At 39.4% G+C, this 25,183-nt stretch overlaps 1 protein-coding gene across 7 annotated transcripts; it reads right to left on the reverse strand.

The window, feature by feature from the left end:
• Positions 1-24,922, reverse strand: MARCHF7 (membrane associated ring-CH-type finger 7). 7 transcript variants are annotated; one of them, XM_038142595.1, is made up of 11 exons: positions 24,775-24,842; positions 23,567-23,694; positions 18,949-19,099; positions 14,703-14,861; positions 12,444-12,612; positions 10,653-10,820; positions 7,946-9,059; positions 7,526-7,695; positions 6,182-6,291; positions 4,664-4,777; positions 1-912 (listed from the first exon to the last, which is right to left on the reverse strand). In XM_038142595.1, the coding sequence occupies exons 3-11, from the start codon at positions 19,087-19,089 to the stop codon at positions 661-663; spliced, it is 2,397 nt and encodes a 798-aa protein (XP_037998523.1). In that variant the 5' UTR covers positions 19,090-19,099; positions 23,567-23,694; positions 24,775-24,842; the 3' UTR covers positions 1-660. The 7 variants fall into 7 exon arrangements, with proteins under 7 accessions (XP_037998523.1, XP_037998522.1, XP_037998526.1 ...); XM_038142594.1 differs by lacking the exon at positions 23,567-23,694 and having other exon boundaries at positions 24,775-24,922; XM_038142598.1 differs by lacking the exons at positions 23,567-23,694; positions 24,775-24,842 and having other exon boundaries at positions 7,946-8,099; positions 8,265-9,059; positions 18,949-19,114.
• Between the last annotated feature and the right edge of the window lie 261 nt (positions 24,923-25,183).

Below are 25,183 nucleotides of genomic sequence, written 5' to 3' on the forward strand. Positions count from 1 at the left end.
TAGAGATGCATACCTCTTTTGTCTTTATTTATAAAGAAGTGACAACACTAGAAAACACACTGATAACTGGTGCTTTGAACAGTGAAGGTGGGATCTAAAAAAAGTCTGATTAAACTAAACAACCAGAGGTCTTTGTCAAGTTGCATATCTGCCAGGAATGCTGAAATGCAAGAGTTTACACCTGCGATATTCCATAATGGAACAGCCACATGATATCAAATATAATCTCAGATTTCCAAACTGGTACATAAAAAAGCCATCACCAAGTATTAAAAGACCACCGCAAGTTCTTATTGCTTTTTGAGTTAAATAATAATCTTCAAATAAGCCTAAACCCAAACAATCTCTGCAGTATCTTGCTTATCCTCCTGTTCATTCATTAACAATGGAAGCAATCAGTTATATGATGCAGCAAAAGAGGCATTTAAGAACACCCAAACAAAACCTATTAAAGTACACGGGCATCCCCACCCTCCCCCTGAAACCCCCTATAACCACTTACTGCCAGTACAGGAGCAAAACTCGGTAAGATAAAACCAGAAGTCTGACTACAGTGAGAAGGAAACACAAAGGGAGATAGAGCTTCCTTAAATATTCAGAATCTGATGTCTTCCAAAACAAAGCACAACATCCTCATAATTTAAAAAGGGAAGTTGCTTTCTATGTATCTAATCCGCACACATGCTGAGTAGTTCTCAAGTCTACTGAGCTCCACTGTGCAGCAGTTGATTTTGAATTCAACAATGCTTCAAAAACTACAGTAATATTCAATGCACATTTTACTAAGGAGAGAAATAAAACAAATGCATGTTGATGTTGTTCTTGCCAGTTCAGCATTTCTGTAGCAATTCTGTTTGTTTCTTGCAGTATGAAAGTTCTACCAGCATCAGTCTTCAGAGTCATCTTCAGAAGCTGTTGGAACAACACAGTGTCATCAGAAGCCTTGACAAAAATGCGTGAAATTAAAGCACTTCAGGATGAGTAGAGGAAATAAAGGTGATTTTATTATATATAATAGCAGACTGCAATACCCACCCAAACCTTGAGTAATCACATAACTTAATTCTTAAATGCATCTCATGTCCTAAAAATGCATCATTTTCAAAACAAAACTCAACAGAACATACAATACGCTGTGTCCTCCTACTCTCCTTCCTCAAAATAAGAGGAAGAAAACTTAATTACGCCAGAGATTCAACTTTTACGTAGTGCTTAGCGTGGCTAATTCCAGCAGTAGTCAGAGGAGGATATACTCAATCCATGACAGTTAAGTTAATACTAAGTTAACAATTTGGATACTAAAATACCTAGAATGATCCAGCAGTCTAAACAGACTCATACATGATATATATATATTTTTTTATTTTTTAAAATATATTTATATATATATATATATATATATATATATATATATATATATATAGCTTAATGCAACCTGGGCCTACTTGGAAGAAGCTCCTCTCTCCACTCCTGTCCTTTCAGCATATGCAAGATGAACACAAAACCCACATATGCACAGCATTTTGTTGTTGCACGGTGAGTCAAAAGACAAATACACACTTGTCAACTATGGCAGAAAAGTCCATACACACATTTACATTAGGTTTGTGAAATGTTAGCTTCTCTGTAACATGAATTTAATGTGTCCTCTTAAGCAAGGTCTGCAGGCAAGAAAGTATTTATACTGGAGTAACTTGTTTCATCCCTGAACACAGAAAGAAGATAAGTCTGATTCCTTGCTTCTTCAGTTCTTAGAAGAGAAATGTAACTGAAGTGCATCAATAACAAATCTAGAACTCAGTATTCCTCACCTGCAAGTTAAAGGCTGAATCAAATATAGATTGAACTAAGGAGTTAAATGACATTCATTAATTTTTCCTTCAGTACGAAAGCACATAACTTGGGAATGAATTCATAACTCAAGTCCACTTTTGACTGCTCTGAATGCAGAAATAATCACCTTGAACCAGAACTCCCTCTGTCACATACACACACTCCCTGTCTTTATAGTACTCCAAATGCATCCTGTGTACTGAAAACCCATATGCAGTTGACAGACACAAGCACACTGGGGAAAAAAGGGTAGACCAACTACCCTTCTACTGCCTATTCAACATGCTCAGAAATAGATCCAGGGTGTATTTACCAGAAATTTAGATGTATCAGCATATAGTTTTGAATTTAAACACACTAAAAAAAAGCCATTAGATGAAAAGTAGGCTAATCCTTTGGTTTGCCAAAATTGGCAACCTTTAGACTTCATTCAAGAGGTCTGATAGATCTGATCAAGGAACCGACACAACCAAAAAGTGTGTGTGAATGGCAAAAACAAAGGGGAGAACAGGGCAAGAAAAAAGAAAGGGAAGCAAACTGGCAATACAAGTGTCTAATTTAAATGCAGTGAAATTCAATTCTAAACATTTCTTTCGTACTACTTTCTTTCCTAATTTCTCTTGTAAAAGGCAGCAACCTGAAGGTCACCATTTACCCTGTAATTATGAATTACCAGAACTACAATAACCAAACTGTAACTACTAAGGAATTTTTTTATCAATTGCAGATTACACTTCAGCGGTCTAAACAACTCTGTGCCTGTTGGGAAGTTAATAATAGAGAATTAAAATTGGTTCCCCCTCAGAATAATTCTACTGATGATGGAAAAAGCACTGCTGAGTAAGATTTTCAGTAATTATGTTCAGTATTATGAATCTTGGCAAGGAGGATTGTACTCATTAGCTTTGAATTGATCTAATGGGAGGGGAGGAAAAGAGGGGAAGCACCTACTTTCAATATCTTCCATATGTGCCTGAAGAGTTCTTGCAAGGTTAATAAACTAGAAACAAGGCAGAGAGAAAGTAGTTTAAAAGTTGCAAAGTTATCTGCAGAAATTTGCAACAAGTTAGCAAATTTTTCTTCACTTTTTACATACCAAAGCTTCATGACAGATCTTGGTTACCTAACCCATTTGCCCAACTTAAAAAAACAATGCAAAATTTAACATAAATCCCCACACACTAGACTTCAAATTGCTATTGCACAGTTATTTCAGCTGCAAAATGTTTGTGGTAGCAACCTGTGACATCATCTTCATGTTCTACAGTCTGTAGAACACATGGATTTTGAAAGCAGCAAACATAAACAAGTGTCAGTTTAATGAAAACCATTCTTAGAAACTGTGATGCAGAAAAACAATCACAGTAAGGACTTGCATTAGTTAAATCCATTTAATTTAATTCACGACTAATATGACAAAACAGGACCCTGTGAATGAATGTGGTTCAGGAAAAATGCGTAAACACACTTAAGTTCTTGTTTATAATTAAAATCCTAAGAGCATGATTACTATTAGACAACGGTGGTGGTTTGATGTGAGAAACACGTGGTATCAGAACCCAAAGCCAAAATTCCTACGATTAAAAAGTCTCAGCCAAGTGCTTTTCTTTTGTCACTGCCAAATCTGCATCACTGCTTCAGTAAAAGCCCAGATACTGAGACACTGCAGATAAAAAGAGTTTCCACGGCTTACTCATATGCTTGATATAAAATACTAGCATTGGTGCTCTCACTGGTTTAAAATGCAGTGTCACACACAGAAGTATGTAATGCCTCCTTTGATGGGAAACCAGTAAAAACATCTTCTGCAATACACTCAAGCTAACAATCTGTGCTGGATGCTGACTATAATTATATCACGTGTCTTTTCTATCTCTACACACTGCAGCACAGAAACTGGAGCACAGAATACAAGCTCTACACTGGATCTGTACAGAAAAGAGGAGCACTGCTCTAATACATTAAGAGACAGGTAGAGCACAGTCCTGCCTCTCCCAAAGATCTACTACCTGCTAACAGTCAACCATTCCCATATGCACTGGAAAAGGTTAATACTGTCACTCCTTTGTATGTAAGAAAAAAAACCCTAAAAATAACCAGCTTTTCAGGAGCTCAGTTGACTAAGAGCACTGATTAATCATCTAGTATCAAATAAACATGTAGCAAACTGGATTTACGAGTGAATCACTGTGCAGAAAGAACTCTGTATTGCTGATCTCTTACTGGAACACATCCCTAAGCCAGACCTTTCAAGTGACGAGAATGCAGTCAAATGCAAGTAATAAAGAGTTTGGACTAATGCCAGAGAACTCACACTACAGCCATAGGCTGTTCAGAATGTTAATATTCAAGTACACATTTAGGTGTACTCTGGCAGACAAGCACTAGAGTCTGGTGCACTAGACAAGCACAAGTTCTAGACCTTTGCAATACAGACTTGCATAATGAGAAAAATTAAAACAAATCAAGTAGTCCAACATTCTTAAATGCATGTTTGGCACAGAGAGAGGGTAAACGTCCAGTTCTGCATAAATTCACAATAATCATGACAACATGTATGCTAACTGTATGCCGTGTGCTAACTGTGTGCAAACTAAGGAATTACCAACAACCTTGACAGAAAGTATTCTGTAGCAGAGTACCCGTGATTATGTAGTACTTTCAGTTTCCATTTAAACACGGCACACCGACAAGCACAGCCCATTTTAAACCTAAATTTCTTTTAAAAGTGTGTTTCTTGAGTATCTAGCTCCTAGGCCACTCGAGGTACCAATCTGCTTCCAAGTTCTCTGTATGAGTAATTCCTGCCAGAAAATCACTGCATACTTACTCTGACACGTGTGCTGGCCTCATTTGCAGTTCCTAACATATCAGAAAAGCGCTGCTCACATAAGTGTAACAACACTACAAGGTAGAGACCAGAGCTGATAAATTCATAGTCTGCCTTAAAGGAGATCAAAAGAAACATTCAGAATGTCAGTAATATATCTGCATATATGATTCAAGTAGAACAACAATTAGATTTTAATGAAATCATTACAGATTTATCTCTAGTTGTTCCAAAACAATTAGGAAAATATAATACTAAAAAAATTCAAGTTGCTGAAAAGCTATTTATACTTCTGGTCCTTCCCAACCACCCCAAATCTAACATGTTATCCTTGAAGATAAATAGAGTTCTACAAGTTAAATCCCTGTCCACCTGATTAGTTCAGAGGAAAGAATGTGCAAATCAGAGTATTATATCACTTAGGGAAATAAAACCAGTATTGCTGGTTTCTTCTCTGTGGTCCCAAGGCCTTAGAGAAAGCCAAAAAAAGGAAAATATTTTAAGAATGTTATGATGTTACAAATATTTGCGAAATTCCTTTACCTGCTAAGAGAAAAACTTCTAAAACGCTACTGCTGAAGAGATAATTTAGTCAATTCTTTAGGAAAAAAATTCCAAGTTCTTATTTGTATTAAAGTGCAGTGACAGCAGTGACAACAACCAATAAGCACTAGCACTAAAACAAGATGATTAGCACTCCCAAGAAAGACTTTTCAGAGACCTCCCCAATTGATAGGAATTCGAGTACTAGGGTAAGAACTTACTTTTAATAGTAAAAAAATTAGAGGCTGATGTTTTGCCCCAGAATTGATGTCACTTGGCACAGATTCTTACAACTTGGTATTTTCTTTAAACATTTGAGGTAGGCTAATAGCATTAGTCTTCATATATCATCAGATTACAACCCAGAGAATAGGAAAAAACCCTCTGAATAAAGTTCATTAAAAAGACCAGTTTGTTATTTACTCTTTTTTAAATACTACACATTCCAGTATGTCTAAGATATTCAATTTTAAATAACAAGAGTAATACCAATGGGCCTTTGATTATTTTGAAGTTAGGAAATTATTTGAAGGCGCAGTTAGAAACTGCTAGAACAGACATTAGTTTCTACCACTCTAATGAAACAAAAGAAATTTGTAATTGTATGTTTAAAACACTGCTAAACTGTGTTCAAACACAGCTAAAAGCGACAACAACGCCTGACTTACTGTGAAATTCAATCAAATCATGCTAGAATTCACACTGCACCTATGTGGCAGAGACACTGGATTACAAAGCTGGATGACAGATATGCAACTAAGGAAAGAGATATATTACACTTACTGAAAGCTCAGCTGTAGGAAGCGTAGCAGGAAGGTAGTGGTAGTTGGAATATTGAGGAGAAAAATCTGTTCCACATTAACATTACTTTATATGCATAACAGTCCTTCTGAAATGGAGATGCATTTGGCTTCTCTAAAGACTGCCCTCCCAGCACTAAAACAACACTTACCAAATAAGGTAAAATATACTAACTTGTTCATTTGCATGTGCCCTATAAAGTTCATGAATGTCAAAGTCTTCCAGATTGAGATGCAACTTCTCTTTGCACAATTCACAAGTTGTCACTGCTTCCAAAGAAGAACCTGGTGGGGTGGTGGGCAAGGGGAAGACTCAGTGTCAAGTTTCAACAATCTACAACATACAACACACTCACATAAACATTAAAAACTCTACGTAATTTTTGACTTTACTTTGCAGAGCAAGGTTAGAAGAAAAGCAAACCTCTAATAACCATGTAGTGACATCTGCTACTGTCAAAATTTAAACACTGTAGAATGTTTATTCTCCATCCAGCTGCACCTATTTTCCTCACATTCACTCTGGGCATTAATATGCCTCTTCCTGCAAGTACGGCATAAAATCGCTTCTTGGGCTTTCTGAATTTTACCGTGTAATCAAAATACACACAAAAGTAAGAATAAATATACCAGAACAAAGTTATTGTTAAGTAAGATTTTTTTCTTAAGTACCAGTTTTAAAACAGATTTTAAAACTTCCTCCATAAGCAATAAGATGAACAAAGCAAGTTCATAGTGAACTTATGTCTTCATATATAGCTAAATAATTCAAATTAATTTTCTCCTACAGGCTGAGGGTTCTAAAAAAATCCCTTCATTGAGGTGTATCCTCTGGTGCTGAGTAAAGAAATTAGATACTAGCACCTTCCTTTGGTATAAAGTATTTCAGGTCTTCTATCAAGCCACCTACTTTTAAGAATGCTGCAGATAACAGATACAAACCAGTCAATCATTCTGTTACAAAAATACTTCTACAGCATGCAATATCTGAAGTGTTTCTTAAAGAATTAAATATGCACTTTTAAGTAATTTTTGAACAAGCATTTTTAAAGTGCCTTGAACAGGAGTTAGTATCTTTAACAAAAAAAATCAACATACTTTAGTTACAATTCAAAATAATTTCTGGATTTTCAAATTCCTATCACTGCTAACAGTTAGCTCAGCTATAGAAGTCTTGAAAAAATGCACAACCATTTCCATAAGAAAGGGTGGGGAACAAATGCCACCCAAAGTGGTACCACTGAAGTGGCAGAGTAATTCTAAAGCAACACTTGTGCAATGTTATCTTTCGTCCAACATCTTAGTAGACAACCCCAAAAAATGCAGTTCTCTAAACAAGAAATACAGTTCTTGGAACTACTCACATGAGAAGCTGCACAGAACTCAAAAAGCCTAGAAGTGCCACACTACTGTTTGTCCTCACTGCTCGCTTTTCAACTAAATACCCCAGTAAGTGCAACCCTTCCGATAAGCCTCCCTGTATAACTGGAAGTCTACCTTGGTCTAGAGTTTGCTTTACCTGAATTTATCTTCGACTGCAGCCATTTTTTCATGCACTCCTGGTGAACATACTGCAGACTTCCAGTGCATTTGCATGGCTCTATTAAAAGGTTGTCAGAACTTGCAGAGGACATCTGACAGATTCTGCATAAGTCACCCTCTTCATCTTCAGAATCTTCTAAAAGCAGGCTGAATAGGATGGAATACCAACAAATGCTGTGACACTTCATGTAGGACTTTTTATAATGAGAATTCCACTTATCAAACTGTTATCAAACCCATGAGAACTAAAACAAGTTTCTTTAAACACAAAAGTGAGAATACAACTGAGGTGCCACCTCCTCTAAAGGAAAGTTTTCTTTTGAAATCATGGTTGCAGAAAGCCCTCTCAGGTTAAAACAGGTACATTTTACTGTTGCAAAATAACATACTAACTTACCTTTCTTTAATTTTCTGGAGTCTTTCCGGATCTCTTGAAGGTGGTATTTTAGACTTGCCACTTTCTTGTCCATCAGACTGATTCCAGCCAGAGGGAATAATATCTACAGTTATCATAAGATTGTCAGACAGACTGCTTCCTAATGTTGGAGGCACTGCAAAGCGAAAGAGAGAAGCAGGCAGAATTCCCGAACTTCTTCCACTGGGGGCTGAATCCGGTGGGGAGGCAGTAGCTGTAGAAATAACAGATACTGCAGGCGTTGGTCTGCTAACAGAAGCCCGAGGAGGGCTATCTGATGCTTCAAGAGAGGTCTCCTCACCTGACTCTCTCCTTCTAAAGACATGTTGTGATCTAGCAGTGGTATCAGGGGTAGAGATCCTTGCAGATTCATCTCTTCCTTCTCTTCTTCTTCTGGAAAAGAGAGGTGTACATCTGTTCCTCAAAGAGGACGACAACCAGGATCCTGTGCTCCTACTTTCAGTGTCTGGTCTGTAACTTTCCCCATCAGAATCAGAGTTGCGATTCTGTGAAACTCCTGACAAACCCCATCTTCGTCCAAGAAAACTGAACCCCTGAGAAGCTTCGGATGACTGAAGTCCAGGAACCTCTGGAGCTGCAGCTCCATTACTACTTGACAGAGCAGTAGCTTGAACTCTTGGGACCACTGTTGACTCTTCAGGGACTAACGATCTTGTATGCAATGGGTCTTGGCTAGACCTTCGAGAGAAAAATGTAGATGACATACTAGATGCTAAACGAGACAGCAGCTGTCTGGTTGTGCGCCTCCCTTCACTGTCAGCTGCAGACTCATTCAATGACCTCTGAGAAGATAAAATCCTTTCAGAACCACTTGAGGAAGGGGTTTCATCTCTAATGGCAGTAAGAGAAAATGCTGGCTGCACACTCCTCTGGGGAGATTCCAATTCATTTCTCCTTTGTCTTGAAGAATAGCCGGATCTTGAAGAGCTCACGTTAGAGTCTCTGTTGAAAAAAGATGGCTGATGATCAGAAGGCAACTGGCGGTTCATGGGTGCATTCAGCCTCAAAGTGCTTAATGAGTTCTCTTTTGGTCTTGCTCCCTCTGCATATGAAGAGGCAGGCCTGTCTTGAAGATCTGTTGCAGAAAAGCAGAGGAAAATACTATGATGATGTGCACAAACACATCAGGAAACATTCAAAGTTAGGTTCAACAGGGCTCTAGGCAACCTGTCCTAAATGAAGATGTCCCAGCTCACTGCAGGGGGATTGGACCAGGAGACTTTAAAGGTCCCTTCCAACCCAAACCATTCTATCATTCTAACAAGCACATCTTCTGTAAATGCTGTCTGAGTATCTCAACACACTGAGAAGAATTCCACTGTAGATGAATCGTAGTTCACATGAAGCAGCTGAGGTGGCTAGTCTCCTTCCTCAAACGGCTGCACTGGGTGGTTGTGGGGGTGGGAAAAGGGGGAAGAAGAAACAAGCATGGATAGATAAAGGTAGGAAACAGAAGCTCTCTATGTAGTCTCAATTTAAAAACTTTCATCTTTACAGTTTTGGTGACTTTCTTTTAATGGGTTCTGCATTGCAATCACAATTTACTGCTGAAGATGAGCTTCATCTATCAGGCAGATTACAGCTAACAAAACATCTGCACAGATGCTAATCATCTACTATATGCTTTTGATTACACATCGGGGAACACAGCTGGGAGTTTTTTAATAGCACTTAACAGCAGCATAGACGGTGCAAAGCAAGGCTGCTCCCCAGTCCACTTCTCCCATTAGGCTTTACCAGGTAGAGTAGCTGAACTGTCCACTTAGTAGAAAGTGCTAGGAGTGTGATGACATTAAAATATACTGCTCTCTCAAGGCAAGACTCCAGGACAAATTCTGAAAGTAGTTTTTATCTTTTCTGCTTACCTTCTATACTTAGAAACGTGGCATTTTTCTTTAACTTCTGCATTACAAAATACAACTAATGCTTCTGCAAAAGGTTGCAGACCAAGACTAATGGTGAGCTTCCCCAGAGACAGCTCTAGAAGGTCACAGCACTCTGAACAGAAAGTGAAAATTACAGTGCTGAAGTCCTTAATAGTCCTAACAATTGCCATGAGACAAACCTCTCACCTCATGTGAAGTGTGTGTTTATTCATTTTTATTTTTAGTGGTCTAGCAGTTTTCCCTAATAACCATTTGAGAACCCAAATAAAAAGATATAATATGCACCTTTAAGAAAAAACTTTCCTGGATCAAATCAACATTATTTCTCTTCCCATACCTAAATACAAAGAGATTTTAAGACAAATAAGAAATGAGCTTTACTGAGTAATCACAGAGTTACAGTGGCAACCATCAACACCACAATGCATCTACAAGCTCGACCATTCATATATCCTTCGATGGTTTGGTCAATGCATGGAAAGTGGCCAACCAACTTTATTTAAAAGGATACTTTAAAATCTATTTTGTGTTCGTGTTTTGAATAAAGTATTAAAAGAACATGCCCAGTGAAGTTTTGGATGCTCCATCCCTGGAAGTGTTCAAGGCCACATTGGATGAGGCTTGAAACACATTGGGATAGTGGAATGTGTCCCTGCCCATGGCAGGAGGTGGAACAAAAGGTGCCTTCCAAACCAAATCATTCTGTGATCCTATGAACGTGTTAAGAAACTAAAAGCCATACAAACTGCAGGTTTATGAGCTTTCAGTTACACAAAACATACATGTTGAAGGTGAAAAGTCACTGTTTCCATAGCTGGGATCCACCAGGTTATTAACAGACATATCTGTTCTTCTTTCTAACTGTGTTCGCTCTCTCACCAGCTCAGTTCCAAGGGAGCCAAGCATTACTGATGAAGATCTAGGAATCCTACTACATCTCCATGAGGAATCTAGAAAGAAAAAGTAAATAAATCCCCTGTTTTTGTAATCATCTAAAAATCCATTAAAACTGGCACTTACACAGACATTTTCGTTATTCGTATCAAGGGCAAGTTTAACATTACCACTAGGCTGACCAAGAACCCAGCTGCCAACATAAAACTAAGTGCACTCTGCTGATTCAGGCACTTACTTCATCTTGCAGAAAGTTGGCTCTGAGAGCTACATCAAACAAAAAGTAGTAATACTTTTGGGAAGAGTCAGACCCATTAACACTCTTACAGGACAGAAGAGGAAGAGAAGTAGCATCTTGCTTCCTAATGGTAGTCAGTTTTTAAAAAGATTTCACATTATAGCAAAACAGCAGCTTGAGACTTAGCAACTGCTGCCATTCTACTTGACACTACTTAAATGAAATTTCATTTCTCACAAAAACAACTGATGAAGCTTAAATGCAGTTTAGACCCAACTTTAAGAAAAATGACTAGCACTGTCCTTGTTCATATTACAGAGCAAAACGCTTCAGCGTAAAAATGGATCTTGTTTTTTGTTAACAGCTCCAACAACTGCATAGCAAGCTGTATATACATCAGCTGGGGACAAAACTCTAGTTCAAAAATAGTCTTCTTCAATGGCTCTGAAAAACTCACCTTGATATCACTTCATTGCTACCTTAGAAAAGTAAATTTAAGCACTCATTGGTCAGCAGTGTGACAACCAGCCAATGTAGAAATGGAAAGATAAACAGTCCTACACCATAATGAGAAATGTTAATGGTTGTCCTTTTATTAGCAGAGTAAGAAAGTATCAATAATACTGATGTTTGAACAAGAATTTATTAATTTTTGTTTGGATGTCTACGCAATTCCATAAGGGGTTGTTAAAAACCCCATTAATCCACACTCACAAGGGTAATCTGAATTAATTTAATAATCTGTATCAAAATGGTTTAGAAATATTTTCAGTGTAAGGTTTTGACCATTACTTCCTGAGCTTTAGAATTCTGCTGGCATATTGCATAAATTCTGTCTATCCAAGTTTCACGAACTTACCCACAGCTTCATTGAAAACCTCAGGTTTTCCTGAAAGAGCTCTTAAGCTCTTTGTGTAGAATGTTTCTTTAGCCAGGATCTAGAGAATGAGTGCAGGCCCTGCTAAAAAAGGAATGCTTTCTTCCCTGACCCCTAACAACAGTGCTCTAACCAGTCATGACACTGTGCTTGAACATATTGCTAAGTATGGTAAAGATTTCCTTTCTGCTGTCCCTGGCACACAGTGATGTATCAACACCATTTGACTCATGAAATAAGAGCAGCTGCACTCATTCTTTTCTTGAAATCTTAGCCAATGAAGGTGTGCTTGAGCCATGAAGTTCAGCTTGACCACAAATGGAATAGGTACAGGTAATGATTCTGAAATTAGTACAACTGGACTTTCAAAAGACCATGTAAACAGCATACTCAGAACTTTGGACACTGTTATCATTGTGAACATGCTCTTCAGACAGGCATAAATTTTCATTAATTAAGAAAGATATAAGCAAAATATTTGAAACAAGTCTTTTAAAACTTGGTAAAACCTGATCTTGCTCAGAGAATTTTGATGTAACTCAGTTCAAGCAATCAACCTCTCACCTGAAAAGGCAGCCAAGCCATTACTTCTCACAGAAGAGGTAGATGTACAAGATAGTTTAGGTCTCTTTGAATCACTATCTTGCTGCTGGCTATGCAGTCTTGGATATGCTCCCTGAGTTCTCTCAGATTCACCATAACACCCAGATGTGAAATGAGAGGAAGATGTAGACTGAAATAACATTAAAAAATAAATTACATAGTACATCAGATGCACTTATACTGCACAAAAGTGTACATAATGTAAAACTCACAAACAGTGGAAAGAATAACTTTAGATACAAAACCTTTTCTTTAAAAATAAAATAGGAATTATGCTTGTGCTCTTGATTAGTATTTCTAGGTTAACTCAATACAGTCCTACCAACAAAAGTCAGTTTCTATAACATTCAACATTTTATTTCCTTTCCAGATGGATGTGGCTTACAACAAAAAATTGTTGCAAAAAGAGGGAAAAAATTCTATTCCTGGCCTGTAAGATGCTATAAACACAATCAAATACAGCTTTACAGATCCCCAGGGGGATCTGTATTTTGCTGACCAGAAATGGCCAAAACTGAAGAGCTACATTATTTTGTTTAACAGTTAAACTAATCCAACTTATTTTTTATCAACCTAAAACATAATTAGCTAAGGAGTGAGCTTCAGGAAAATTGTTTGAAACAAGTATATTTTGATTACAATGAGCTCATGCACAATTGAAGGATTTCAGAGTAAAGAACAGGTACAAAGCAATTTTTGCAGTGTACAGTACCGAAATAAAACAGTTTTCAAAAACTAGCACTATAGAACCTAGAAAAAAAATGTTTGGAATAGCTTACAAAGCTGTTTACCTGGTTACTTACAGTTAAGGCATTCATTTTCTATTTTAAATACTTCAGGTTTATTTTTTTCATATTAAAAAAGTTAAGCTCAATCAAAAAGCTGAATTGAGCTGTTAGTCTTCCCAGAAACTATCCACAACCAAGATCCTTTAAAAGATCAACCAAATTAGAGTACGTTGTATCTATGGTTTATTTCTGCTTAGTTATGGTTTTTACTAAGTTTAAGCCACAACTTCTTACTCTTTCACACTAAGAAGTCTCTTAAGTATTTCCCTCATCTCATCATAAAAAACCAGGGAAACAAGCCAACATTCAGAAATCAAGTACAAAGCCAGATTATTTTCCCTTATTAATCTTCTATTTAACATATCACTTATTTTTACTACTTGATATATGGAATTTTCAGAGTGTCTTCTGCAAGGTTCAACTTGCATTAGAATTTACTGTAAGAGAATAATTAACCTTAATGGGGGAAAAACTGGTTTTCACCTTGAAAACCATAGCACTAATTTAACTAGATATGCAGACTACTTAGAAGCACAGATTCCATTTGCATTTAAACTACAGGTAGACATCTACCATGACCTCCCCTGAAGGCCAACATGTGCACACTAGTTCCTCCCTCCTCACCCTCCAATATCTCAGCGTCTTCACCTTCAATTCACCTAAGAAAACCAATACCTCTTTAATGATGCGAGCCCAAACATCTTTCCCTTTGAAAGCGAGTAGAATTTTTATTTCACTATCATCCCGCCAAACTTGTTCACAGTTCTCTGCTTTTCCTATCTTAATATTTTCTACCACACTTTAAAGTGTTTTACTTTCACTCTACAATGCATAAGCATGCCACAAGCAAACTACTTTATTCCTGGAGTCACCAAGGCACATTCAGGAACCCAGTTAAGACAAATTCTCAGGGCCTGAGTCTTGAATCTCAGATAACCATTCTTTTGCTTGTAAGTAAGAACAATCTGACTATGAACTACACCTCACAATTACATTTCCTAAAGCAGGTCTCCAAACCCATGAACTTCGTGTTGACTCACAAAGCTAGTACCATCCAAGAAACACTCCCTATGGAAATACCTGAGGGAACAAGTATAACTAATATGAACTTTGCCATCCACAGGACTAAAACATGTCTGAGACTCTAATCACCCCCCCTCCTTTTTTTTTTTTTAATGGACTTTTACAGAGCTACTGACTTTAAATGTATTTCTTAACTCTTAGTAAAACTAATATACATCACTATTTTCATCCTCTGAATGTTTTTAAACACTGCTACCTTCTAGCTTTTGCTCCATCTTGAATTAGTAAGATCTACTTATCTAAAAATGTTACAAAGAGCCCCTGCTGGCAGCTTTTCAGATTGGGAAGACTAGTAAAACCCTGGGGTTTCAATATTTTTTCGCCATTATCAAACATTAACAGTTCTCACCAATCTGCTTCTGCTTCCCAAAAATCTTCCAGGATGAGGGTGATCAAGTGTCCCTGAGTAGCGAGTTGGAGATGACGCTGTAAGTTTCCAAGGAGTTTCACGGGCGTCCCTTTCTCCAATTCTCCAGTCTCTACTGGAACTATTCAACACACTGGATTCCTGAAGAACAACATAATTATCATATGCATCTTGTAACTCAAAAATAACTCAGTCTCTGGTCTGAGTATTGAAAACACAGGGAAGTGGAAGCAATAGCAAATCTGGGAACATTTAATAAGAAACCTTGAGGGATAGCCAAGAAATGAAACAGCTTAGAGAGGACCACTGGCAAAAGGAAAGTTTTGTTATTTGGGTTTTTTTAAGTACTTTATAGCAGCTCCTTCATCTGTCCTCTGTTTTGAACTAGGACAATAAAAAGTTGAAATGTAAGGCTTCAGAGGCATTGGCCTGACTTGGGTACTGCAGCAACAGGGCAGAATTAAGGGCCTAATTCTCAAGTGTTGTGCAAAAAACCCCACAGGTGTAGAAAAGGTCTCTATGACAACAAAAGCACTTCTTCGGCCAATAAAACAAACTGAATTTCAATGAATAGATTATAATTGAGTAAAGAGACTGTAATTTAATTTGCTCCATAGAATAATAATGGAGATTGGCAAAATTAATAGAAATAACAGAAATGTAACCATTTTATTGGTTAAAATGCTAAGCAGCATTTTTGAGTGATTATTTGTCCATTCTCTTTCTATGAACTATGAGTACTACAAACACAGTAGTTGCTGTCACCATTTCTTAAAAGTAACAACATAGCATTCAAAGCCAAACCAAAACAATACAAAACTCTCAGCTTGTTTTCTTCCTTCATTTCAGCTTAAGACTATTTAAAACCCCTTGTCAGAACTTAACAATTAAATTCCCACATACGGTATTCTGGTTATGGTGTCTATTTTCAGTAGCTGAAAAATATTATCAGGAAAACATTCAAAACAATTTTATAAACTGCTCTTGACTCTCTGCCTCTACTGAAAAAAAATAAACTTACAATTCATTTGTCATAAAATGTTATTATACTATGTTGTATCATAAATGATAGGAATTTTTTTCTCATACTATGACACTAGTTCGATTTTTCCATTTTAATTACCTGGCAACAACACTATATCCCATCCATCTGATTAGTTTACAATTAACCTCTTCGTTATGCCTCCTCAGATAAGCAGGGGCTAGTACCCAGATCGATCTCAAAAGTGCATGATATACAAGAATTCCACACGTGCATGGAAAAAACAACAACAAAACAGCAAACCCAACAGAAACCTTTCTTATTTGTTAGCCCTAATCAAAATCAGATATAAATTTTACTGATCTGTCCCAGAAGTTTTCAAGTTAACTTATAATCAAGTGTTCTCTCTATAGAAATTCTGTTAAAAATCCAAGTCCTCCTTATACCTAAGGAATTACTGATAGTCCAAGTTTTTCTTCTAAATGACAAATTTTTAATTATTTGTAACTGAACTAGATCATAAATACTTTATGGTAGGTTTCTGAATGGATTAACAAAGTGAAAACGCCTGTCTTTTGTATTCCTATCTGACTGGACTTAAACTTTCTTGCTCCAGTCTCTGTAATCTTAACCTGCAAGCAATAATGCAATTTGCTCCTTCCAGCTCTGTAAATACCAAAGGTTAGTCAAGAGAGAGAGCTTCCTACAGTTTTATCACTGAGCACCAGTCTTGTGTAATGGGTTCTCAGACTACCTTCCACAAAGTGGGAGTGGAAAAAGGGATGCAACATAATCTTCTATACAAATATCCTCCCTGCTGTTTTAACTGGCAAGTGTTATGAGATCATTCCTCAGCTCAGAATCACTTGGCTCAACAGGAAATAGTTGAAAGAATACACAGTGCAGTGAACACATTGCAGTTCATGTAATAAATGAAATAATGAAAGGTACATTGTGTCAAAATCTTTTAACAGCACCAGTTCAGCTGAAGACAGAATTCTGATCAATGGCTTTCAGTACACGTACACTGTGTGGACTATGTCCATATATCTCTACAAAAGAGTAAGACTGTTCAATTTGCTTTTGCTGAGCAGCGAGACAGCGAAAAACATGCAGGACTCCAAAATGCAAAAATTACTGTCAACTGCCGCCCCTTGCACATTCAGCCTATATATTGTAGCCTATATAATAACAAGCACATGCATGCTGAAGATAACAAAAATGTAATACACACACATTTAATTGTGCTAAAAATAATGTTCTATACTTGTAAAACTGTTTCTCAAAAAGGCGTTCTATAATCCAATGTCCCAGATAGCTTGCCAGCAGGGACCAAACTCCTAACAATTTTTTTTAAAAAATATGAACATTTAATCACAGAGTTAAGTTTCTGCAATTTCAAAGACCAAAACGTTACATTTCTGGGCCCAAAACAGAGGTGAGACCTGCTGGCAGGAGCAGAAAAAAAGTACTAAGATAACTGAGCCAAACTGCTATCTGTTGCTTCCAAGTGTCAAAAATAACTTCTACAGTAGTTTTATCTCTGCTTCCCATAACACCCTCCCAAATTGCAAGTACCTGCACAGCATGAATACTTCCTCTTGAGCACAGCTCCCCTTGCCCACAAAAGTAGTCTGGTTAGTGTAAAATGCTGCTTGCAAAATGGCAAAAGGACTTTTTTCAGCCCCATGTAGTGCACAGAAAGCCCAGCTGTACTAAGATACTGACAGGACAGGCTAATGTCAGTCTCTGTTGGTTTTGCACAGTGTGGTTTTTGGTAGCTGCCAAAAATCTTGGGGGCCAGAGAGGTGGCTTCTGTAATTAGCTGCTGGAAGCTTCCACCATGTTTGGCAGAGCAAATCCCTGATGGCTCTGAAGATGGACGGGCTGCTGTTCAAGGCTAGGCCAATTAGAGATGGTGGTAACACCTCTTGTGATGCCAGATTTCAGATATCAAAACAAAAGGAGGGAAGCAGTTTTAATTTCAGCCACAAAAGAGTAGAAGGTGAGAAGATGCGAGGGACAACAACACAGCGACACCAAGGTCAGTGGAGAAGGAGGGGGAGGAGGTGCACCAGAACCAAGATTCCTCTGCAGGCTGTGGTGAAGACCATGGTGAAGCAGGTTGCTGCCCCTGCAGCCCATGGGTCCACGGGGAATGCAGAGATCCACCCGCAGCCCATGGGGGAGGTGCTCACACTGGAGCAGGTGAATTCCTGGAGAAGGCTGTGATCCAGTGGGAGACCCGATGGAGAGAGAGGGCCCCAGCTCCCAGGCTGGAGCAGCCCGTCCTTGGAAGACTTCATCCTGTGGAAAAGTGACCCGCACCACAGCAGTTTTGGGAGGACTGCTGCTGGTGAGAATGGACCCACGCTGGAGAAGTTCACAGAGAACTGTCTCCCATGGGAGAGACCCAACCGCCTCACAGGGGAAGGACTCCAGACCCTGAGCCAAGCGGAAGAAAACCTCGGGTGAGGAACTGCCCAATATCCCCATGCCCCGTCTCTATGCACTGTCATTGGGAAGGAGGGAAAAGCTGGGAGAAGAAAAGGTGTTTTTCAGGGATTATTTTACTTCTCATTATCCTCCTCTGATTTTGTTAGTAATAAATTAACTTTGTACCTTTAAGCTAAGCCTGTCTTGCCCTTGGAGTGTTTTCTCACAGTCCTTAACTCATGAACCCTTCATTAAGTTTTTCCCTCCTCTGGCCAGCTGCAGCAGGGGAGGGTGAGTGAGCAACTGTTGTGGGTGCCTGGCATTTGGCCGGTGTCAAACCACAACAGAGTCTAAAGCTCCTCTTCTTACCTTTTCAAAATATAAACACAGGAGGTGCTGCAGAACGGTACAGCCTTGCTAACTGACAACATAGTCCGGTACTTTTTGCAGCACCAACACATTAAGTGTAATGCCCTACACACATCAAAGTTCAAACAAAACCCTCACCTCTTCCTCAACACAGAACTATATTTACCCAGGTTTAAGATGGCAGTGGCTCATCAGAAAACAGATCCATATTATCAGAATGCCCTCTCATCCATTAAACAGCTGATTTCTAAAGGTGCAGCTACAAACAAGAGCAGGTAAAACCAGAAAATTTAGAACTACCAGTTCACTGATTACTGTCACTGGCCTGGTTAGTAAATTCTTGCATTTTAGAAATTTTGTCTAAGTTTTGGGGCTTTTCTTGGTTAAAAAAGACACTTTTAAAATTATTTGTACTTTATAAAAAGGAAAAAAATACGTTACCTGGTATCCAGATTCTAATCTCCACGAAGATTCTCTTGTACTATATGCACCAGATAAACTGTTTCCAGTTCTAGATCCTACAGGAGAGCTGGAAGCCTGAACAGATATCCTGCGAGGAATTCTTGAGGGTTTTGACTCCATCCTTTGTATCCTGTACAAGGACATACTGATCATTTTTTCTCATGGAAGCAGGGAACTCATGCAAAATAGGCACAGGTCATTCTGGGTGTAACATAAATATGAGTAACACATACAAATATTTACACAGTGCTTTGGTCTGAGTGAATCAGCAAAATGGGGAAACAAGTTCTTACCCTTGTTTTTGTAACCTCTTCATTACATCTCCTCCCATCCCTCATTAGAAAACTACAGTCCCTTTTATTATTTTGTTACGATATATTCTTGCAATGATAAGTGTAAGAGGTACTCCCTTAAGAACCACACAGTACTCGCATTAACACAAAATAAGTCAAGAACAGATTACTCAGATTTCCCAAATTAATATATTACATTTTTGCTAATAGCATTTTGCTAATTGCTAAGTGCATCTCAACACTTGCAGAAATTATATTCAGACTTATTCCTCAGGGTTGAAATTGTGAAACTTCACCCTCCTGTGAAAAAACACATCTGCAGTCTATCTGCCTTCAACTTCTCCAAAGACAGCTCCCATGGAAGCTAACATAGGCAAAAGAGCACAGGCTATCTCACAAGTGTATTCATAAACTGACTTCTCACTTGCTGAGTGCTTATCTACCCTTTGCTCTTTCTAGGCATTTCAAAAGAAATGCTGGTGCCTTCTCCACATGAGATGTGCTCCTATACTCATTCCTACCCTTGAAATGGTTTCTGACTTAATGTTTACCTAAAACTCAAGACAGCTAGTTTCTTTCTCCTTTAGGATAGTAGAGACAGAAGCAGACCACAAACATTAGCTCTTGAAAAAATTTAAGGAAACTGCAGTATTCTCAATGTTGTGGTACATGAAGAATAGCATGACACATAACATCTCAAACAGATGGCAGAGAATCCCACTGATACAAGGTGATTTGCCAAAGTGGTACAGTCTATTTAACCACTTCTAATTCTGGCCTACCCTTTTGAGAACAGGAGTAAACTATACTGATAATAAAAAACCCTATCCATCAACAAAGCAATTTTTTTCCCCACAATTCAGTCATGCTCATCAGTATCACATTCTGCAAAAAGCTGCTACATCAATCCTGACACACTTCATATCTGGCTGCAGTTTCAAGGTGAGTCCACATACTCAGGACTTTCAATCTTTGCTCAAGTCACGCTGAATTAAATATTCTACCTGGTAAAAGCCAATTAGTTTGTACAGAACTCCACCAACCAAACAGTATGGATAGCTGAGGTTAGTTTCCTGAACCACTGTTCTTATGCATGTTCATGTTAGCTAGCTTTACAAGAGCAGCCAAAACACAAAGCAGCCAAAATGCTTAATCTTGCAAGTAGGACTCTACAGTATACCAGGTTTAAGTGACTGTTTACCTTTGTGTATAAAAGAGCTACTGGCCTGTATTACAGAGGACATCTGCTTCTAGACCACGCTTCCAACACCAATAACCCATTCGTGTTTGCCAAAGTCATCACCAGGTAAACAAGATCTGGTCAAGAATCTAAAATGCTCACTTGCCCAACTTCTCATCATCCCAGGTCACATTTAAAACCTTTGGTAAACATTCAGCAATTTAAGCAATTCTCAGGTGGTAAGCAAGTCTGTATCAATATGAATGTTCTAAGCAGCAGTCCAGAGGTCAAAAAAAACCAGTTAATTGTGGAAGTTTACAAGAAATTGATTACAAGCCTAATTATCTAAGCTACGCCACTTGAAGTGGAACATTAGTTCAGTAAAACGTAACAATCATATTTATTCTCAAATTGTAATGATAGTTTATTTATCCTTCAGAGTAATCTGCCATGATGCGCTCTACAATTTTAGTACTTGTATAAAGTTTCAATGAGTGTAAAAAAGTAAACTATCAAAGCTGCAAACTGTAAAGCTAAAATAATATCACAATAATATAGACTGGAGTGTAGGCTGGATAGCCTACATGAACAGCCGTATTTCTTGATGAGATCTGATACTCAAAGCACTGTTTGTCTGTGTTTTACCCTGATATAAAATACAAGGAACAAACACATAGAATAATGGATCCAATTCTGTACTATTAAGTACTCGACAAAGAGTGCTGGCATTATCTCCTCTGTTATGGATCATTCTGTTTCTGAATCACTTTGTTTCAGACAGCTGTGGAACCAGATGAATTAAGTAGCATAGATAAAAGTCAGACACGGATGCACACGGAAAATGCAAAGGTTCTAGAAGGAATGGAAGTTCCTATTAGTAGGAATTAATGTCCAGATGAGTCAGCAGAGGAGACCGAAGTGTAAGACAACTTCAAAGACTAAATTATAAATCATCTAATACTAATAAAATTGCTTATGCACCACCACACAGAACAGATTAAGAGCATTCCCAGCATTCACAGGGGGGAAGACTCGACACCAGGGCCAACTACCTGCAGAAGATGAAATCGAGTCCAAAATTAGCAAATTCCTTCTACAGACACACATAAATAGGCACAAGACTAATTTTCTCATTCAGTGGTAGCCCCAAGAGGACAGACAATGTTACTCATCAGCCTAATCTTGTAAATTAGCACAGGCTGTGATTTCAATCCAAGTGTGTCAGGATCTATAGAGTATTTTCTTTCTACAAGTAAAGAAATCTTGCAGAAACTATACCCAAAAAAGGTGTTTAAACCAAGTTAAGGCAGCACAATAGGAAAGGCAAAATTTAATGTGTCAGTTTATGTATACACACTATGATTCATTTCCTGCATACAACCTTACTTTTTTTTCTGCAGTCTTTTTGCTTCAGCCAGCAAATGAGAAGGATCTGCTATAAAGATCAATCAGAGTAACTTAAGAATAGGCATTTGACATCTGCCATATCTGATGCAGAAGTGAAAAGATGCTGAATAAAAGGCTTTATGATCTAGGCAAAGAAATTCTGGTCAAGGAAATCAGATTTTACCTTTACCTTTCAATAAGGATTTGGTAACATAAAGCACGTTGTTAAGATGAATAATTTTTAAAAATCTGCTGCCCGAGAGCTCTTCAATTTCTGGCCATCGATTATAAAATTTATTTGTAATCCAACTAGGAGAAATCATAGAATAGTTTGAACTGGAAAGGACATTTCAAGGCCATCTAGTCCAACCGCCCTGCAATAAGCAGGGACATCTTCAACAACATCAGATGGCTCAGAGTCCCATCCCACCTGACCTTGCATGTTTCCAGGAACAGAGCATCCACCACCTCTCTGGGCATTCTGTGCCCATGGTTCCCTACGCTCATCATAAAAAATGCCTTCCTTAAATTTACTCCTTGTCCTATCACAACAGGCTCTACTAAATGTCTGTCCCCATCTTTCTTTACAGACCCTTTTTAAGTACTGAAAGGCTGCAATGAGGTTTCCCCAGAGGCTTCTCTTCTCCAGGCAAAACAACCCAAATTATTTCAGCCTTTCCTCACAGTCCTACCCAGATGGACAGAGATGCAGCTGAAGTCAATGGAGCCATGACCTCCATTTACTGGCTAGACAAAACTAGATCTAGGCATTTCACCTCTAGTGATCAACATCAGTAAGATGTCTTTTGGATTTTGGAGTTTTTTCCCCAGAGTTCTCCAAATACCATTTTAGGCACTGTACCTTGAAAGCCTGAGATGCAACTGCCCTCATAGGTGGCTTGAATACAAACAAAACACATACAAGGCTTATGCTGATCATGGTAACACAGTGAGGTGGTTATAAATAAGGTGAGCATGCTAAGCTGTCACAGAGCACAGGACAGAGCAATACAATGGTCTCATGCTAAAAAACCAACCACATTTTTAAAGCCACAACAATACTTGTCTGCAAGGGGAATATTGAGCTTGTAGACAATATTTCAGAATGAGAATGGTTCCCTTTCACAGTATCATCATCTTAAGGGTTTTCCTCAAGAAAAACACTCAAAACCTCAAATATTTTGTTTACACACACAGGAATTCAACAAACCCCAAGTGGTAATTACCATGCATGTAGCAAATTCTGTAATGACAAAGTAGATACCTCAATTTACACAGAAGCTAGTGAGACCAAAAAATATTTAAATTTGTTCTCTGAGGAAATAATAACAATTACCATGGAACCAAAATTGGGTTGTAGTCTGAACTGATTAAAAAGCCTGTTGTTGCCAAAAAGCAAACGAACACCTTACTCAAATATCACACCTCATGTGCCCTTCACTGAGAACCCTCAACACATCAACCAGTAAAAACACACTTCTGGCTTCTCCATTATTTTAACACTACTCGCGCTCATACCCAACAACAGAAAAATGAGAACATGTAGAGCAGGACAAGCAGCACTCTTCTTATCAAAGCAACATATTTCACCAGCCTAAGCCATGTTACACAACTCAGCAATCAAAACCTCATAAAAAAAATTTGAAACAATTCTAGACTCCTGAAATAAGGGACATATGCAATACCTCTCAAGACTTGGTCAGAAATCACGTTCTGAAATAAAACTTTTTAGTCATACCTGAGAAACAGATGACCAACTTGACAAAGGAGGTGGAGCTGCACAGTCTATTTTGAGCACACAGATCAAATGTCCTGCCTTCTCTGATCTGTCATCCCTCCAACAGCATTGTAAAAGACGAACTAGACCTAACACAGCCACGGATAGAGAAAGCGAGGCGATAAAAGATCCAAGTGGTCTTTGAGGGAAAGCAATACAACCTCGAAAGACAAAAACAGTTACTATCCTTAACTGTCCATTTTTATACCCCTTCGCAAGAAGGGATTCACAAAACACAGAGAGCAAATATTTATGTTCTGCCTTGACCCTCTCTACCGAGGAGCAAATAGAGGAGCAATTTCAGGTAATCACGTCTACAAGTAAGCAAAGCGTTTGCCAGCTTCCATGATTACTACCAGTTTTAAGCAATCTTGTACCCTTCATCAGAGGGAAGCATAAGCTTCACTGCCTGCTCCTAAATTCATTCTTCTAGCTTGGAACTATGCACTGACACTTCTACTTAAGACTCGAGCTCTCATGTCTATGTGTTTTTGTGTGGTTTAACATAAAACTATTCACAAGATTTTCTCCCGAGCAGCCTCGGGAGAAAGCATGCTCACGTGTCTTCCTCGGAGCTTACTCACAATCACGTTTTTATGACAAACAAGACAGGGCTCACGAGTCTTTCTCTCAGACTCTGCAATTCTTCGTTACGGCTATTTCCTCAACCTCCAATGTACTGAAATTGACAAATAACTCGGGAGCCTCTCAGGAATCTCTCAGGAGCAAGAATATTTACAAATGTCGATGGTTGCCCACGCTGCCGCGGCTGGTGCCCGAAGGCTGGGCTGTTCTCGCAGCCAGCAGGTGCTCTGCAGAGCCGCCGAGGGCACCTCACCTCCCCGGCCAGGCCCCGGGAAGCGGCTCGCACGGCTCGGGCCCGGCGGGGGCCCGCAGCCGCACCCGATCCCGCTACTCAGGCAGCATCCGGCCCCAACGGCCGGGCAGAGGCCGCGAGGAGGGCGGAGAGGAACAGGGTGTCACACAGCCTCGCTACGAGAGCGGGCGCGGAGCCGAGCGGCCGTTGACGGCGATGGCGGAGAGAAGGGCGGATGGGCCGGTCCCAGAACGGCACAAAATGGTTTCCCCGGCCTAGCGTGAGGCCGCCAGGGCGGGCGGGGCCCCGCAGCAGGCGCGGCCCGAGCCTCGCGCGGGCCCACCGTACTCACCGTCACGGCCGGGCCGCCGCTCGCGCCGCTCCCGCAACACAATGGCGGCGGCGCGAGACCGCCCGGGTGCCCGGCGGGCCGCTCCCAGCTCCCGCGAGAACTGCGGCCGCGCGGGCCGGCCCCGCGGAAGGGGCGCGGCGGGGGCGGAGCTCTGAGCGGCGCCTGAGGGCTGAGGGCGGGCGGGGCTGGAAAAGGCTGGTGGGAGCCGTGGGATTCCCCTCCGTGCGCCCAGCCGCTTCTCCAGAGACTCCCGAATCGGCTTCCGCGTTCAGCCTGAGAACTGCAAACACGCCCTTTGAGTTCTCTGTCTATGTCACATTCTCTTCCTTGCCTGAACCCTGTAAATTAACTGCCCCGTCTCTCGTCACGGGATACACCCGGCTGTTCGTGAAGGTCGCGGCGGGATGGG

Source organism: Motacilla alba, chromosome 7 (genome assembly GCF_015832195.1).
Source record: "Motacilla alba alba isolate MOTALB_02 chromosome 7, Motacilla_alba_V1.0_pri, whole genome shotgun sequence".
NCBI classification, from domain to species: domain Eukaryota; kingdom Metazoa; phylum Chordata; class Aves; order Passeriformes; family Motacillidae; genus Motacilla; species Motacilla alba.